This window comes from Larimichthys crocea, chromosome XVII, assembly GCF_000972845.2.
Source record: "Larimichthys crocea isolate SSNF chromosome XVII, L_crocea_2.0, whole genome shotgun sequence".
Classification (NCBI taxonomy): Eukaryota; Metazoa; Chordata; class Actinopteri; family Sciaenidae; genus Larimichthys; species Larimichthys crocea.
The window spans coordinates 1,458,891-1,478,268 of record NC_040027.1 but is presented as its reverse complement, the minus strand read 5'-3'; the positions used below and the strand labels follow the sequence as shown (position 1 = coordinate 1,478,268).

At 40.3% G+C, this 19,378-nt stretch overlaps 2 protein-coding genes and 1 long non-coding RNA gene across 17 annotated transcripts in view; 1 reads left to right on the top strand and 2 right to left on the bottom strand.

The window, feature by feature from the left end:
* sgip1a (SH3GL interacting endocytic adaptor 1a) overlaps positions 1-1,501 on the bottom strand; it is a 79,048-nt gene extending 77,547 nt beyond the window's left edge. For 10 of the 11 annotated variants that reach the window (XM_019270018.2, XM_027290013.1, XM_027290014.1 and 7 more), the window contains exon 1: positions 378-510. The gene's annotated coding sequence lies outside the window, so the exon portion shown is untranslated. Of the gene's footprint in view, positions 1-377; positions 511-1,362 lie in introns of those variants that run through there. The other variant, XM_019270017.2, reaches the window with a different exon arrangement.
* On the top strand, positions 770-15,478 carry LOC113747962 (uncharacterized). Its single transcript, XR_003464027.1, has 4 exons — positions 770-806; positions 2,493-2,560; positions 14,961-15,156; positions 15,301-15,478. It is a non-coding gene; the product is annotated as an uncharacterized LOC113747962 (long non-coding RNA).
* Positions 13,089-19,378, bottom strand: part of pde4ba (phosphodiesterase 4B, cAMP-specific a) — a 160,065-nt gene continuing 153,775 nt past the window's right edge. For all 5 annotated transcript variants that reach the window (XM_027290016.1, XM_019270009.2, XM_010739576.3 and 2 more), the window contains 7 exons: positions 17,475-17,758; positions 17,206-17,370; positions 16,460-16,559; positions 16,176-16,330; positions 15,936-16,058; positions 15,260-15,442; positions 13,089-15,141 (listed from right to left, as the gene is read on the bottom strand). In XM_027290016.1, the coding sequence (XP_027145817.1) occupies positions 14,713-15,141; positions 15,260-15,442; positions 15,936-16,058; positions 16,176-16,330; positions 16,460-16,559; positions 17,206-17,370; positions 17,475-17,758 (1,439 nt within the window). In that variant the 3' untranslated portion in view covers positions 13,089-14,712. The remainder of the gene's footprint in view (positions 15,142-15,259; positions 15,443-15,935; positions 16,059-16,175; positions 16,331-16,459; positions 16,560-17,205; positions 17,371-17,474; positions 17,759-19,378) is intronic.

Below are 19,378 nucleotides of genomic sequence, written 5' to 3'. Positions count from 1 at the left end.
ACAAGGCCTAATTGAGGGGCCTGAATGTATCCACAGAGGACAATGATTTCCTACAACTAATCAGCATCCTACAAACCTTTCAAGGTGGCCAGCTATAGTTACATGCATGCTTTTATATCTGGAAAGATTTTACCCAATATAGCTAGCTATACATTTGCCAGTAGGAATGTTTCCTTTGAATAAAGCACTGTTCAGAATTTGAAATACAATGTGGCAAAATGACACAGTTTAATTGAGTTCAGACTCAATTTGGGCACTGTCTAACACCAGTTAAGGTTAGCTTAATCCTCATTTTTTTACATTTAATAGTCAAAACAGCTGCTATGTTTACATTTGAATCTGTTAGCCTTTTGGTTTTCTCTAAATTCAACACTTACCGCTATTTGGACAACGTTTGACTCTTTAAATGTGTCTCCTGTTCACACGAATACAAAGTGAGAGTAAATCCTGCACAGCCGAGGAAAGATGGTCGCCGGAAGTGACATAGCTTAGGTAACTCTGCTAGGCTTTTGTGACGCAGCAACAAATTTTGTAGTATATCGTAGTTATTGTTTCAATATTACGTATTAAAGTATTTTTTTATTATTGCTATTATTCGTTTTTTTTCTGTTGTTTTTACATGTAATGACTCATTAAGATTACATATTTAATTTATTTTTAGGCCTTTATGACAAAACGACCTGCCATTTCCGGTTACCGTAACCTTGACAACGTTAGTAGTTTGTTTTATAGTGTATGTTCGTCCAGAATATCGGATATTGATATATAAGTTGTTTAGGAAATGTTTAAATGTCTTCTAAACAGTGGTGAGTGTTGTCAAATTAGCTGTGGGGCTCATAATTAGGTTACATTATATAAAATAACAGACGCTAACATTCATATTTGTCATTGTCTTAAACATTAAAACGATTCTTTGCTCTGTAAAGGACACAATCCACTGCCTGAAAGCTACATGCAGGGCAGAAACAAAGCCATATTTTTGCCTGTAAACCACAGGATCAGCTTCTCTTCAACCATAACTTTACGTTTTTCGGGTTATTTAGATTTATTTACTTACACCCATGGAAAAACAGAGTGGCTGCATTTGAATTAAAATGTCACGTTCAACTCCTCAACCGTGTTTTACCAATTCAGCTGGTTCATACAAACCTGACCAGCTCCTCACCCAGCCCCTTGGTTAATAATTAATCAGAACAGTCCGGGAAAGTAATTTCCTCCGACGAGCCACAATACTTTGACGTGCAGCCCAGTGTTGTTGCGTAACATGAACGCCTCTCCCTGTTCACCAGTCTTTTTTTTTTTCTCTCCAAATGTTTGTTTCAGTCTGAAACCAAACTTTGCCCGAGAACATGCAAACTATACCTGATCCGCGTGGTGATCCTCCTCCTTTACACGGAAAGGTTATTTGTATTCACATAGTATTTTTATGAATGGTGCGTATCCGGCTGCAGGTTAGTGTTTTGGTCGGTACGCATGGCATGCATGTTGGACTACGCCTAGAGGCTGTGTGTGTGTGTGTGTGTGTGTGTGTGTGTGTGTGTGGAAGAGAGGGCCTGCTGGGCCTCCTGGCAAATTCCCATTCTTTTTATTTCCATAACAACTAAAAAGCCTTTAGAAACATCCATTAATCAGTCAAGATAACAGAAAGTACAGTACAGATGATACATCTTGTGACCACCATCTGTAATATACAGCAACCAAAGACTGTTTTTGTTATAAATCAGCTATAATAATATCTATTTGTTCATCTTGTATATATACCAAACACACTCTACTATCTAAAACTGGGCCATTGGACCACAGTAGTAGTAGTTTTCTACATTCAGTTGTAATCCATATTTTGCAGTTATAATCTTTAGCAGCATGAATGTACTTGTGTGCCAGAGTTTATCTGTGTCTGGTACCTGCTGTACAAGACGTCGCCTGCAACTCCATTGTAACTGTGGAGATGTTATCCCACATAGAAGTGTCTAGAGAAAGTGTCTCCGTATTCAGCTCTAGCACAGTTGCCATGGCAACCGGATCGACAGAGAGGACTTGGTCGTCCCTGTGATATGAGAGGAAAAACCCTGTCAAGATCCCAGTTCACTGCGTCTCCTGTTTGGCTGGCTCTCTCTCTCTCTCTCTCTCTCTCTGTCTTCATCTTTTACTCTTGTCTTCTCTCGTTGCACGTGTACTCACTTACTTACACACACTTGCATTCACACGTGAACACACCCTAATCAATTTATTATGGGGAACACCACTTGTCTACCAGGAGCAGCTTAATTGCACTAAGGTCGCTCAATATTCTTACCTAGGAAAACAGGTTACATTCTAGTTAAAGTCAAAGAATAAATCAACAAGATCCTAATTTATTTAGTAAGATTTGTTTGTGAGATCTTTGGTGCTAGGCAGTTTTTGCTCTTTGTTTCTACCCTGCATTTGTCACCATACTGAGATGTATTTCTATTTCAATTTTAAGGTGTGCTTCTTTTGTTTATTTCACTCAGAACTCTGATGATTTAACTGCTGGATACATGAAACTTGTCACTTCCGGTGCTCCAGAGGCTCTTTTCTTGTGAGTACTGACTTGTGTGTTCAAAACACAGTCCAATATGTCTTCTACTACATGTATTACTAATGTTTGTTAGAAATATTTGCTCCTCTCTTCTCCTCTCCTCTGTGAGGCCAGTCCAGGCCACTGCACATGCTCAGTTCAACCCGTCAGAACAAATCAGGGCTCCTGTACTGACATTTGTGGCAGGGGCAGGAAACATGCATAGAGAAAAGAGGGATAGTAAAGGAGTTAGATTAGACACAAATCAACTGAGCAGCCATGTATTCATCTTGTTGCTCAATGATCGTTAGGTGTGCAGTGTACCTGACTATAACCTGCTCTACTTGTGCAAACTGGGAAGGTAACCCCTCTATATAACGCTATATACACTCACTGGTCACTACATCTGTACAATTTAATGTGATCCAATACAGCAGCTTTGCTTTACAAAAGCTTATCATTTTTCAGTTGTGATAAGCATGAGTGATGTAATGGTTGTCAGGGTCATATTGGAGTTATTGTACTGTATTTCACGAACAAGCAATTTACTGTGAAGACTCCGTGTTTCAACTCCAACACGGCCTGCTGAGCTGCAACGCTCACTGTGCTCTAGATATGGACTGATGTAAAAATTCTCAAACCCGTCTGATATGAAGTCAGTGACGGGGCCAGACTGGGAATATTTAACTATACCCCTAGGTTCCGCATGTGACTCAGCCAATCATAATGAGAGTTGCAAGTTTTCCAAATTACGACTGCAAATGTTTCACAATACACCTAGTTAAGAAATGAATGCACTGTGCACTGAAATGGCTCAACAGGGAGTGATGTGTTTGTATTAACAGCATCATCCAGTAACTTAAGGGCAAATTGTAGCGGTTCAAAATAAGACTTTGTACTTGTGCTATGTTACTGACTGCACTAGCTGGCTAACCACCTTGCTAACATTGCAAACACATGTGACAAACAAGCATCAGGGCCAGGGATAGATCAGAGTTACATTAAAAAATGAACTTGATGGTTTCATTGCTTATTAACTGTCCAGCAATGACTTTCACAAAGCAGTCAGCCACCACGCCACCGCTAACTCTGCACCACTGTTTGCTGAGTCGTGATGCTGCCCATGTGCTACAGACAGAGCTCAGTGGTTGATATCGCTGAGAGTTGCTTCTTGTGTCTTTTTAATTTGTCAGAATGTCTTGGATTGATTTACAAATGTCAGTTTAGATGGTTTGCATAAAATTAGACCGGTTTAAGCTTGTACACCAGACTGGACCACCTAAACTGGAAACCAACGCTACCCTGCACGTGTGGTAGAGTCATGTGCTGCACGGGGCTGGGAGTATTGTAGTGATTTCATTTCCCATCATGCCTTGCCTAGTGCTGAACAGATTTTGTTTGCTTTTTTTAAATTTCAAAATGGCATCGACCAGTCACTAATTTTGTCTTTGCATGAAGTTTTTGACTTTTGGAACAACTGTAGGGTATATACAATGACAGCATAAAGAATGGACATTGTGTACGTGGTGTCACCCACAGGTCTCTAAGCTCAAAATCTGTGTCTCTGGCCGCTGCCGTGTTGGCAGTCCTACTTCTTCTGCCTCACGACTAATTTCGGCAAAGACGTAGATCTTTGGCAGACCTGAGGTGGGTGACGCCTTGGTGCTACAACAAGCCATCTGTAACAGCACCCACCTGTCAGTCAAAGTGGCCACGTTGTTAATTATGCTTAACTTCATGCCTTAATATAATTTAAGTGGTTGAGTTAAAACAAATTCAGACTCAGTACAGTTGTTATGATCGGGGAAATTACCTATAAAGACCAAACCCATTTTTTGTCTGAGGCTGTAAATATGTTTATTTCTGCTGTAATGTTAGGCATTTTAATATGGGGACTTATGGAGACTGACTCGTTCTGTAGCCAGCCTCAAAGAACTGAAGTTGTTGAAGCATAGGCTTCACTTCAAGGTCACAGTTTGACATTTTTTTGCGGTTTTTAGTATGTCTTTCTGATGTCTCTCCTATTTTTTTTACCCAGTTTCGTTGTTTGTTTTTCCTCTCAGCGACATTTATGGCTTCTAAAATGACCCAGCTTCAAGCCCTGTAGCTGACCTGAGTGCCTGTCATTAGCTATAAATGCTCTGAAGTACAGGAGATTACTGTAAGGAATGGCATTATGGGAGAATAATGAGTAAAAGACACACACGCTCACGTAAGCAAAAGAACTGTTTCCATATGCTGCAGACCTCTATGATTTGGGAAAAGTGCGTGAGACCAACACATTATTTATAAAGTTTGGAGTAATATGACCAAAGGCTCAGTGACACAGCTGTGGAAGTACCAGAGAAAAGGGAAACAGAAACAACTGTGAAATTGGTCACGCTAGGGAAAAAACACAAATTCCTTAGTCTAGCTCTGTTTTTTTTCCTCCCCTACTTTTTTGACGGAGTAAGCAATTGAGACAAGTACTCACTGTTGGTTATGTCTCGTCATTTCAGTATTTCAAAGGAAGAGTTTTATTAGATAGACAGTTCTGTTCAGTGAATTGGGTCCAGGGCCGTCAGCTTACACCACAGCCTCTCACTTCTTCTCTAGGTGACTGGCTTGAAAATGGTTACAGTCAGTGCTTTATTTCATGAAGGTCATGAATCTGTGACGCATAAAGGAGTGCTGATGTCATTATATCTTTACCATACAGTACTTAGAACATTGTGACTGTGATGAACACATAAAAAAAAAACAATCAATACTTGATATATACTGTATGTACTTGCTCAGTTTTCGGGACGATTGTCCTCTCTATGTCCTGGTATGATTTGTGGCTTGTGTCTGAATATTTATCACAACAATCTAGTAAACAAAGTGTTACTTCACCCAGTGTCATCATCATGATGACCACCCAAATCTTAGCAACCAACTCCATTTACTGGATGACAAGACAGTTCCCAGAAAGGGATGTTGCTCTCAGGAACAAGGTGCTTTTTGTGGGGCTCTCAGTCCCAACCAGTCCACCGATCCTGCCATACCAGGGCCTGAAACTTCTTTTTTTTATCTGTTTAAACTCAAATGTACTGGGGCTTTTTGGAGACTCATGGTTCACATGTTTGTGAGCACCACAGAATGGCCTAGCAGACATTTCCATGTGTTCTGGTTATAACCGAGAAGCTGTGGCTTGAACCTCCAAAACGGTGCCAGCTGTGTCCACCTGTTCTCTCGTTGCTTTTCACAAGCACAATGAGGACTCGCCGAGGATCTTTAAACAGGCTGTCAGCAGTGTTTCTCGGCACCCTCAGCCACTTCATCATCTCTCCTCTAATTGGCTCGGGGGATATAAATAGCCACATGTATTCATCACGAGACTGATTTACTTGCTTCACTTACAAGGTTAATGCAGTCTCAGGGGACCCAAGACGGGCATCGTGTTGCCTTTTCCCTGGAAGCTGCGTAGCAACAACAGAAACTGACAAGTGTAACTTCTGTTTTTTTGTCTTTTACTAATATATTTTATGTATTTTATTATCCTGTGGTTTTCACCATAGAGTTTTGCTTGTTTAATGGCGGCACAGCAGGACTGACTTAATGACACAAATCATGAAAGACAATAGATGATAAAAATGTCTCAATTTGAACTAAATTTGCCAATTCCATTCAATAACTCTTTATGCAAATCAAAATCAATATCCAAGCTTGACATTTTGATTAGTGTATTCCTCTGAGAGCAGCAGCAGCAGCGGCAGTATTTGACCCAATTGGCCTTAGAGCCAGCCATAAAACCACAATGACGTAAAAGCAGCAGCCACATAATTTGCATTGAAAGAGTAGATATTTGACGCTTGGTGATCATAACTAATGTAAGCTGTTACAACACTAAAAAGATGGGGTACTGAATGTTTCCACCATGTGCGCTCTCTCACTTAGATAGATCCCTTAATTTATCCACTTTGTGCCAAGTTATAAAAATCAGTGTAAGGTGTGAATTCTTTAAACATGACAATCCTGCACACAGACAGCACTTTTGTTGCCCTTGTTGTCATTGACCCCTGATAAATGCATACCTCTAACCAGTTTATGAGGTCCTCAACAGGAATATTTCAGAATCCGGACTCCTAATGATCAAAGACTACGTGATGTGACATCCTTTCGTCCCCCGTGTTGATTAATCACAGTTGATATGCAAAATACCTTGCTTTGCTTGAACAAAAGTGAAACTTTTTTCCTATTACCATCTCAAGACAAAGATTTCTTGTAGGCTGCTATGAAAAAAACCCCAGCACAGTTCTATGTATGTTAACAGAATAAAGACTCCAAGAAATCCAAATTTGTCACTGCACCATTGTGAAATAAAAACACGTAGGCTTGGAAACCTTAAATTTAATTACCTGACATCTCAATGAGGCCTTCGTCTATTCAGCTTAAAGGAGTTGCGCTCTCTTCCTCTGTCTCTATCTCCTGTGTGTCTTTCTCCTCTTATCAAACTACAACTTTAAATGTGTCTTAATTGTTACAGCAGCTTGAAATCTGCCTGCGCAGATTTTACCTTGTCCCTTTTGTGTTTTTATACTTGATTTATTGCATTAAAATCATCCACAATATATATAAGTATAACTAATGTAAAATGAATTTGAAAACAGTATTCCTGTAGGCATGTATTTTCACAAATTAAAATATTATTAAAGTGTAAAGTGCTTCCTCCCAGCAAATGTTAAAAAATGCTTGGGCATCAAAGTGAATGACAGACTGACCACCACTCTGAGTAGCAGGAACAGCAATACAAAGTTGGTAGGCAGCCATAGCTAACCAAGCTTACCATGGAGCTAACCAGCCATGAGCAGCTGCTGTCAGTCCACTGGAGCTTTGACAGTGACTATGAGCACATTCACAACAGGTTGTAAAAGATTTTAACTGTCAGTACGTAGCTTCAGCCAAATGTTCGTCATGGGAGTCCAACTATTGCTCTAAAATACTAAACAGAAGGGTAACAAGAGCTTAAACACCAGGGTGATTTAAAGGAGTAGATGAACCATTTTCAGTCTGTGAAATGCCGATTTTGTAAGAATATCAGTATAAACACCAACATCACAAGATGAAGATTTATAAAGTCACGCAAAGGTTTTACAACACTTTCACACATTGACACACACTGAAGTGCCAACTGCTCATCAGGAGCGGGCCAGCGCTTCCTATCCAAAGTGCCAGCACTGATACTAAGTTTAGCCATACACACACATTCAGACCTCAGTGTCTGGGGTTTGGTATCTTGCTCAAGGACACTTTGTCTATACTGGGGGAGCCGAGACGTTAACCAGTACTAAACAACCTGTTATACCAGGTGAGCCCCACAGCTGGATGAGGGTACTTCTTCACTTTAAAATAATACTTGTTACAATTGCAGGAATTTACAAAAATAATTGCCAGTATTTAAAACTAGACAAGCCGAGGCTGATTATTGTACTATTGTCACAAGACTAACTTGAGTCCGGAAAATCGTGGAAGCACATTGCAAACCACATCTCCCAAGATTCTAACCATTTCCTTATCTTAGCTGAAAATATTCCTGCATCTTCTTTGGGCCACACAGGGGACAAGTTAAGTGGTGTCATTTTTCTTGACTGGTGGGAAATGCTTTGCTCTGTTTTTAGCTTAATTAGATAACCCAGCTACCCCGATGGACCCGCATGCCTTTGTAAAGGAGTGACAAGGGAGGCCACCTGTCCCATATCCCATGTATCTCGCTGTCTCTTTTTTTTTCTATCTTTCTTTCGTCATATTTACGCAAGTAGTTTCATCAAATCAAATCTCTTGCTTTTACTAGGTCAGAGGCAAGACAAGGAGAGATTTTCACAGTGGGAGATGGGAGAGTAAGGCGTGGAGGTGGAGGAAATGAGGGGAGATCAGAAATCATCAAGGAGAGGAGACATGTATATGAAAATTCAAGGATAAGAGCGAAAAGATGAAAATAGCAAATGCGAGGAGTGCAAATAAGGAGAATAAGATGACAGACCCTGGTGATATAATTCACTCGTGATTCTTTTTTAAAGCAGGCTGGAGTGGCTACAAGGGCAGACAGCCTCAGAGCTCTTATCGTGGGTCATAATGAAATTACATATGAAGGGTCATGGAAGGAAATGACATAAGCCTCTTATGCACCTCGTTAATTTTTTTTTTAGATCAAGTTTGAACAAAACCCTTCCATTCAAGATTAAAAAAACTTGGCTAGTACTGATACATAAAATATGTTTGGAACATTCTAATTTACTAATTTCTTCTTCTTCATATGTCTGGTTTTGAAGATGCTGCCGTGAAAAGCTACAAGAAATTACGCAAGACTATAACACCTGTGATCACTTTGCAAAACTTGCCTCATTATGTTTTTAAAGTCGGAAGTCGTTGCGGTAAAAACAATAAAAACGCAATTACTACTAGCACAATGTTGATTCCATGGGATGTCTCCTAAAGTATACTGGAGCAAATAAAACCCACCAGTCGAACTGGTCATTTGTGGGAAATAACAGGCTGAACAGAACATGCCTGGAAATATTGCTTCATCAAGCATTTTTACCTTCTCACCCTGGCTGTGTGCAAAGTTCCACATGTTAAATAAACCAACCTAATAATAAAGCAATAAAACAACTTTATCAGCATCTGCATCCTTTCCAGTTAATGTTAGCGAGGGAGTCACTGCAGCACGTACTACAAAAGAACAGTAGTCAGGCTGACAGTTGACGGCTGGATTGGAATATCTCTCTCTCAGGCTAATTCATGTATGTCAGGTAGGAGGCATAAAAAACAATTTACACGTAGCTATGAAATGAAATGAAAATCTTCAAGGATTTAAATTAAATCTAGGGCTGCTGAACTTGGTTATAGAGCTGTGAAGACGTTTCGCCTTCACTGATCCAAGAAAGCTTTCATAATTCATAACCAAGGCCAGTTGTCCCAGATTTAACCTTCTTGATAACAGATGACCTGGATGACTGAGAACTTTGACAGACAAACTGAAAATCTGTTTAGCAATTGTCGTGAAAGAATTTCCACTTGACATAGAAGTTTGTAAACCCTTCATGGTTTTGGTTATGAGCCAATATGTTAAGTACAGTATAAACGGCCACTTGGTGGTGCTCTTTGTGCCACATTTAAACTGTTCCTTCATGGCCCGTGGTAAAAGCTTCTGCCAAATTCCACTAAAATCCATAGGATTTGAGATATTGTGGTACCTAACACACAAACATTCAGGAACTGTACACATAAAAGCGTTGGTAGAAGTAATCAATTTTAAAGTCTGTGTCTACTTTCCTAAACGGATCCCTCATCACAGATCTTTTATTTGAGTCATGACATGATATCTGAGTCGGTGGGAGAATTAACACTGATGCCGTTAACACCATCACTGACGTTATCAACGAAAAGTCGACATGATCATCTACCATATGTGTTGGGATGAGGTCCTGCAAGGCGCCTTTAGTGTGTTTGTGTGTGTTTATGTAATTTTCAACACATGCAAAAAAGAGCACTCCGTTTATGTGTGTGTGTGTGTGGGTGTGTGGGCGGGCCTTATGTCACATCAGGACCATCCTGTCAGATTGTGTGTGGGCTGTGGTGTTGAGTCCATGTCACACTGTGTTCCTGTCTCAGCACATTAGAGCTGAACCTCTGTGATGATGCAGCAAACGCATTGACATCAAAGAGAATAAAGACTAACACGGTACAGACGTACACTATAATTTAATTTTAATTCTACTTCACTTTGCAGCACTGTCAGGTCTGAGGTTGATATTTTGTTCTCACAGGATGGTCCAGTGTCTCCTGACTTTATTATTATTATTTTAATGTATACATTGTGATAGATTAATGGTGGAAACCACAGTTGAATAAATATGATCTCTGTCCTTTAGTATTTCTGTAAAATATCCCGGGTAACACTTTATAACAGTAATCAGTAATAAATGGTAAATTGATACTTAATTAAACCTAATGAATGGTGTTATAATGAATAATTTGTCATTGCTGATAAGAGACAATAACAATTATATTCTGATTAAATAAGTAAACTGTATTCATTTTATATAGTGTTACCATATTCTGTATGGTATTAGTACTGGAAGTATTCCGGTCAACATATCTTCAAGTCATATCTCTTTCTTACAGCACTCTCCTGCTCACTAGAAATCTGACACATCTATCTAGTCCTGAAAAGTTTATCCATTATTTGATGAGACGAGATGATGTTTCAGTTTTATATTCCCAATTTAACATAGTTGACTTTGGGCTTTTTATGACACAACAAGCAACTGGAAGGCTTTGTTTTGGGCTCATTGAGTGTTATGACGATTTGTTTTTCACTTTCTTGACATTTTATAAATGATTAATTTCAAAAAATAGTTGACTGATTTAATCAAGTAGTAAAAACTAGGCAGAAGTTGCAGCCCTGAATGGAGTTTTGCTCTGTTGCGTTGCTATGCTGTAGTCTATTACTTCTCAGGTTGCAATAGTTTCCTGTTTTGAGATGGAAAATTGTTTGGTCTGTAAATAGTTTCACAGTTCTTTGGTCAGGTTGGGTGTTAGCAGCTATTATTAATGCTGTTTTATATACTTGAGGCTCTTGTTTTCAGCACAGGACCCAGGTGCAGTAGAGTACAGTACTACGGTTTTGTATTGAGACATAGACTAATGAAACATGACAAACATGTGGGAACCCACCAGAAGCATGAATGTGACCTAATTTGTTGTTCACACCCAGAGTTAGGTAAACTAGGCCATGAGGAGGGGAAAAAGCAGAAAGAGAAGGAAGATATTCATGCTTTACTTTTAATCACTTAATAGAAAAAGTATTTCAGATTTATTTTTGAACACAATATACAATATAATACCATACATTGTGTGAAACATTTAATAACCCACCTGCAACAACTGGTGGACTTAACTGGTGAACATATTTTGACAATTTAAAAAAAAACCCATCTCTCATGCAGATAGTGCTAAATCTGGCTAACCATTTGGACACAACTAGGACCAAAAAAAGCTTGAACATAGATAAACAATGTTAATACTGACAAATTTGAATTTCAAAACTGCTAACAAGTTTGGTCAGAAAGAGTTCACACATTAGCACAATCAGTTACATAAGATCATCTTTTGTTGTTAATTCAGAACGATTCACGTCAGTGCCGGGCGTATTGTAGCATGCTACCAATACCGTCCCCGTGTTACCTACTTTTACATGAAGTGCGTTGAGTGTAAAAGGATACAATCGCTTTGTTTGTCATTTGAACCTGTATCTGGCCTTGTATATCAGCAATCTGCATTCAAATGCTGGGTGGAGAAGCATAGGTCGTGACAAGCCGCTGAGGGAAAATAAGCTGTTTGTGTACTTTGATACCAAGCATTGACTAAGCTTCTGTGTTCCTTAGCAAGCTTGTATGTATCTTATATCCAAGCCTATGCAGTTTAACATGTCCTCTATGTCGCCTCTGGGTTACCAAATTGTTGCTGTCAGATCAAAACGTTGTAGCTTCAAATACTCTGTTGCATCAAACCCAAAATGATCGGAGAAACAAAATGAGGATATTCAAAGTCCTCTGTAAAAATTTGGGCTGTTATTTCAGAAATGAAATTAAGCTGAAATTTAACAAGAAAAGAAGAGAAAAGAAATCTGAAAAAATACCATAACATTAATTAATTTAATGATTAAGCATGAGAACATTTTTGGTTTAATATCCATGCATAATAGGCTTAATATAAAGTCATTTTCTTGTCTGTGATTTACATTAAAAGACAATTTTGAACTTTTATGTAAAAATAAAATATTTTGGAGTTACAAGGTTCTCATGTGACAACAACATGTCTCTTTAGCTGCTGCTCTGCTGGGCACTCAAAACATTGTGCGAATATATACTATTATATATATATAGATATATATATTATATAGAATAAATTTTAAATATATATATATATATATATAGACTCCAGAATCCAGAGTCTTCTACACATTAGACACCACCACTTCCAGGTAATGCAAGTGCATATAAATTAAAATAGATTTTACACTGAACCAGTATTTCTTATTTACAAGCTTAAAGTATAGAATAAATACACACTGTTATAAACAGCAAAAAGGACCAACTTGAGCTCCTAGCAACAAACAGTAGAGACAAAGATATGGAGTGATGGGGGTAAGGCCTGATGACAAAGTCAACACATCCAGACGCGCACACACACATACAAAACCATTCATACATACATACTACACACAAATGATTGCCACTTAAGAATGCTGGAGTGAAATTAGATGAAGTACCTTTCGAGTATATCAGTAAACCAATATGAAAACTGAGTGATGGGATTATAGATGTAACAAGAACATCCATAAATAAAAATTAAAAAAAATGTTGTGGATGCCACAGGAGCAGAAATGTCAAGTCTGCAAACCAATATCAAACCATACTCCCCAACGCATTAATGAAAAATCAAAAAGAGGTATTTTGTCTGTTTTCAACCTAGAGCACCTAATTATTCCTCTTTCTAAAAAAAAAGGGTACTTTTTACCATGCTGAATCCAGCAATTCCATCTGTTCCAAATCCTAATAACCCGACTGTCCTGGAAACCTGATACAGTGAAGGGGGAGGGAAAAAACTGAATTGACGTCAATGGGCAGACGCTGCACTTGAGGGATTTTTATCATGTGGAAGAAATAGCTGGCCTGATTGTTTTGGGGTCGTGTCTGTGGAGCCCAGAGGGGTTTGTAAACCATGTGAATAGTGGCACTGATGAGGGTAGTGGAGCGCCTTTCAGACAGGCAGCTGTAAGAGCACCGTTAATCATCTGGTCTGGGTCTGATTGCAGAGGGGCAGGGGAGCGTTACATCAGACGGGTCTCGGGTCAGGACCCGTTCCAACTAACAGGATTATTAAGACTGCAGCATACCTGTGGGCTAAAAATAGATTCACCACTGTTGTGCATTTTGTCCTTGGCAGACCTAATTTCTTATTTATCACAGATCTAAGCAGCTTGTTGTCATCAGCTGTTTGTTTTTAGACTTGCTTCTGCTTTTTCTGCTGGACTAACCTCTATTTCACACCAAGAACACAACGATTAACAATGCAAAATGAAGACAAAATCATATAAATGAAATGTCCCATTAATCTTTTTACTGAAAATTTAGCAGTAATATCTGGCCACATAGTTGCAAGTGAAGAATTGCATATCTTCAATTAGCATTCTGCATTAAGAGTCAAGTTTTGGTGTGAAAATGAAGGAAGCGCCCCCAATGGCCGTTACAAAGAAAAAGAGATGATGGAGTATGAAAATAGGTGATGTATTTCAATGTGACATTCATCGACTGACATCTGATAATAGAGAGCAACAAACTAAACATGTAACATGAACCATGAGTGAGCATAAATGTTTGAATTCCTCGTGTAAAATAAAAATATTGTGCTCAGATTGAAAAACAAAATGCAACAAAATGTGCGTAAGATGTGGGTGTTAATGTTTCCCTATTTAGATGAGCTTGTCCAGCTTGTTGTTTGTTGACGTTTGTTGGATTTCTCTATTGCCCAATACATGGAAGACTGTTCTCTTTTTAACATACAAAAAAGATTTTGCTCTTTCAGATAAGAAAAAAAAAAAAAAACATTTCACAGACATACTAGAGTGTTCAATAAATAAAAAACTATTATAAAGACAATAGTAAAAAAGGCACACAAAAGTCCTTTGACAAATGGTACAGGAAAAAAGTAAACACTTTCTCTTGCTATACAAATGTGTCTCCATCAGTAGATCTTACTGTATGCTACTTCTAGATCATATCATATCTGTAAAAAAGTCTTAAGGTACAAAACTTCTCTCAGTAGTGTCAATGTCCATTTAATGCCAGTCCAGAAAAGGAAAGTAACCATTTCCCAAACTGGCCGAAATCCTTCAAGTTCCACCCTCAGTCTCGCCTGTCCATCAAGACTAAAATGTTCGCAGTCATTATTTCCTGAGAACTCTGAAGCCGCTTCTCTGAAACTGTCTGTCCGAGTCTGGCTTCAAACACCCAAGTGCAAGACGCCCCCGTGCGGGACGAAACTAAGCCCTTGCTTCTGTGGGCTTATTAAAAAGCACAGCTGCAAGAGGATCTCCCCTCTTTTTCCAAAAACTTTCAAATCACCATGTGAGCCTGATGATGGAAGCCCTATGTGTCTGTGGGTGACGCCTCGTGTGTCACAATCTCTATTGCCGTCGTAGGCTCCATCATGTCAGCCTCCTCCTGTTCCAAATACTCCCGCGGAGGAGAACGAGAATCTCCTAGACTATCCTCCTCCTCTTCTAACTCTTCCTCTTCGTCTTCCTCCTCCTCGCCATCTTTCTCTATTCCATCCAAGTCCTCCTCCTCCAAGGTCAGCTCAAACTGAAATTTCTCTCCGCCTCCCTGCCCCCCAGTGCCTCCACTGTGTCCATGCGTGCCCTGGTCATAGAAGGGCGGGGAGGGACTCTGGGGAATCATGCTCTGGTACCAGTTCCTGTTGTCCTCCAGTGTGTCCAGAATGTCCTGGGCGTCAGGGTGGACCAGATCGGCCCAGGTCTCCCAGAGAGGGTGCACAATATAGTCGATGAAACCCACCTGGAAAGAAGTAAGGTGAGAAATTAGAACACAAATGGAGATTCTTTATGTTTTGATATGTGAGATTTATGCATCTGTGTTTGTACATAATGCAGTTACAGTGTTCTTGATTGCGTACCTGGCTCTTCTCCACTGAGGCTGTATGTTTATCACACATAGGGCTGATCTCCATTCCCCTCTCCCTCTCTCTGTCTCCCTGATGGAAGAACTCCTCCATTATCCGATCAGTCCACTGACGATACAGCTCCAGGGATTTAGTGGGGTTACTCAGGTCAGCACAGTGCACCATGTTACGCAGCACCTAGAAATAATAGAAATTAAATTTTGTATAATTCCCGTTTCCTCTGTATTGTATTCATCATTTTTATTTATTTTTTTTATTTCCCACAAAAATCTCTAAATTCATCGGTGCCGAGTTTGAGTTGAATTGCTAATTCTATAACAAACTTTGTGGATGAAAGGAGGTCAGTACACATAACACATAGTCTATATAGTCTAATAAAGAGCAAATACTAGAGAGGCCATTAGAGGGAAAGTGTGGGGAGCACTAAGAGGTAAAAAGAAGATGGATGGAGTGAGAAAAGGAGTGACAGTGGGAGCAGAGGTCAGCTATGTAGGAGGCCAGCTAATGAACATTGGTGGAGCAACCTCTGGCAACACTGGCTATTGATTAGAGTTATTAAAAGCAGGTAAAAGAGAGGTGGAGGGCTTAGAGTACATCCAATCACAAACTCCTACTCCATATAATGTACATTTTTTTCTTTTTTTTATGTTTTCCAAAAACCAGAACCTACCTGTATCCTGTCGGTGTAATTGTCCAGCAGTAGTACTCCAGAACTCGTCACCTTCTTTGTCTCTACCATAGTCTTCAGATCAGCCAGCAGGCTCATGTGTTTGGACATGTCAGTTGCCAAAACCTGATTAAAAAAGAAAACATATATATATATATTCTCAGCATTGTGATCATGTAGACAGGTAATGATTTAAATGGAGAAAACATTAGAAGAGAAAACAATGTGATCGGGATATCTTACCATGTCGATGACCATCTTGCGCAGGGACTGCCGCTGCTTCTTGGTGAGGTTCTGGAAGATATCACAGTTGTCCTCCTGCAGCAGCTTGAATCCTACAGCCAAGTGATGGTTCTCCAGCACAGACTCGTCATTGTACATCAAGGCCAGCTCAGAGTCTAGACGGGCGAGATTTTGACATTTTAGTCTTTATTATGACTATGACAGATTTTTAAAGAAAGCAAGAAATTATATTTTAGTATAATTTATATAGTCTTATTCACATTGTGAATAATATTTTGACTTACTGGTATTGATTAGGAATTGGTTTGACACTCCAGGATGATCAACATCATGGATAGCTGCAGCAAAGATGGCTGCTAGTATCTCAAGATCTGTGAAGACCGCCTGTGGAAGAGAGAGAGAGAAAACATTAAACTATTTCTGAAGATCAGAACCAGACAGACCCATGACCACTAAATACTGACCTCAGGGTTGTACACAACAACCTTCTATATTGGATATGGAGTAAACATCTGTTTCTGTTGTTTTCTGTAAGCAAGCCTAGCTGACTGTGAGAAAGTGTCTGTTGGCTTTGATAGAGAACCAGAAGGAGTAAATCATGATCTGAGGACTGGGACTGAGACTGTGCAGTGTCTCGCCAGCTACTCCAACTTAAGGACAGCTTTAAAAAAAATATGCATACAGGAAAAATCTAACAAATAGGCAGAGACATGGAGTAAAGAAGGGAACTTCTCTGAGTTAAAGTGGTGCAAGCTGAGAAGGGGGAAAAGATGATTCAATGGACGCATGTTCAGCTCTTGAAAGCCAGTGTGGTGATCCAGGAAAGTGGCACATGGGGTGATGTTAGAGTTCACTCCTCCCTCCTAATTTAGTTTTCCCTAATTTCTGTGGATGCATGCCTAAGTCAGAGGTGGGGAATTTTTTTAACTTCCAGAATTGAAAGAAGTACACCAGTTACATAAAGTAAGAAAACCCTGACCTGGGGTACTAAAAAAACTGAGTACAACTAAGAATTCAAATGTTAACTTACATCCAGGGCTGGAGTGGAGAGGAGGATGTGTGTGGACTGGGCTACGTCGGCAGCATGCAGGCTGTTATGGTAGGCCACATCTGAATGATAGTGATCTTCCAGCGTCATCATGTAGGCCACGAACGTATCCATGGGGATCTTAAATGTCTTTAACAGGTCTCGCTCCTAGAAAAACGACATCATAATATAATTAGGAATGAGTGTGGATAATTTCAGGAGTAATCATTTAAAAAGATTAGAAGGCAACAATTATGTGAGATGCTTCATACCTGGAAGATGGCATACATGATGCAGGTAAGAGGCCTGTTGTGAGAGTACTCTGAAACAGTAAAAATGTTCAGGCCCCACTTGTTGAGGTCCTCCAGCTCCTTGGATAGCAGCTCCTCCTTATCCGTCTTGACACCAAAGCGCGAGATGCTGCTGCTGGAGAGCGAGGGCCCGTGGGAAACCTTCTTGACCCCGCTGATCTGTGTCATCAACTGCTGCTTCTGCTGCTTCTTCTTCTCTCGCGTCTTGGACGTCGGCGACGGGATCTCCACCTCATTCTGTTTGTCTGAAGGGAGGGAGAGATGAGAGATTTGTTTTTATAATGGACATTATGAGAACGACATGGCTAAAAGTCAGACTGAACCTCATACAGTACAAGCCTGGGTTTTAATCTGCTTCTCAGTAGTTCTGTAGAGTTCAATGCGTAGGCTGCCAGAGGACCCAGGTGCACCATAGGAACACCTGCAGCTGGTTAGTTCCTGAGGGATTTATTGATTCATTCATTCATCATCTGTCCCTCCATTCATTTGTTCATTCATGCTCCCTGTCCTCCACCTGCAGTCTCTCTCTGAGCTCCTACTGTTCATTCGTCTCTGTCCCTCTCCCTCCCTCTCAGCGCTCCCCCCCTCTCCCCGTCTCTCAGCAGGTGGCTCACATCTCATCTCCTGTTCTTTTCACTCTCATAGGTCAGTCCATTGATGGACTGAGTGCTGGGGCTTCTACACAGTTAAGGCAGCTCCATGAAGTCGGCCATTCAATAAGCCGCTGCATCTTTCACAGCTTTATCAAATCACTTAGTTTAGAGTGGGATTTTTATGTTTGCTTCATTTTATTTTGTCTGTCTATTCAACTACGACTACAGCCAATAAGAAACTGAAAAAGTACACGGAAGAATTACAAGGCTTTCGTATAATATTCCCGTGACAATACAATTCTAAATAATATGCCGGCCTTCCCACGACATCCGAAAATAAACGCGGAAAACATGCCAAGCTTTTTGTAATAACCAAACAGGCCTTTGTGTTTACTGCAATCACCGAAGAATTGAATGAAATCCTGCAGGGACTGGCTATCGGCATGTATGCGAGCTGTGCACTCATCTATCAAGCCTCGACTCGGCTCATCGCTGGCCTATCAGCCTTCCCCTGTGGAGGGTTATTCAATTACCAGCTGTAATTCAAATAATCACTTTCACTCTCATGCTCTCCCTCTCTCTCTCTCTCTTGCACTATTTTCTCTGCCTTTCTCTCGCTCTCTCGCTCTCTCTTCAGTCCTCCACTGGTAATTGAGAATGGGCAATTAAGCGCTCTCAGACATGTGCTGCGTGGGAAACAAGGGGAAGAGCAATATATTGCCCTCTAATTTATTACAAGCCATCATTATCACCACTGCTGTGTGGTGTTTGTGTGCGTGTGGCCTGTATATGTGTGTGTGAGATCAGATTGTGGGACGGACAAGTTCGCGCTGTCCTTCTTATCATCCATTTCTACGTAAGTAAGTGGCAATATACACAGTTGACTTGATATGATGAACTGCTCGGGAGGGGTTTCATCACAGTTCTCATGATCCTGGTTTCCATATTCCAGCAGATTAAGTCTCGCTGTCGCAGTTTGGCCTGCAATGTGTCAGCTAGTCACATGAATAGTCCCCCTTCTTTGTGAAAATCTGTCGTGTCTTGCTCTGTTCTTTCTCTCCTGTTCTCCCTTCTCCTTCCCCCTCCTCTGTCACCTCCCACGTTTATTTCGATTTCATCGGATTCTTTTTCATCCTCCTCCATATGCTCTCCTGAGACGCAGATGCAGTAGGGAAGGTGGGGGTTGCATTTTGGGGACATTTCATCCTCCTCCCCTCAGTATATTCCCCAAGATAGGTGTGTTCTGCTGCTGGCCGATCAAAGGGAAGCATG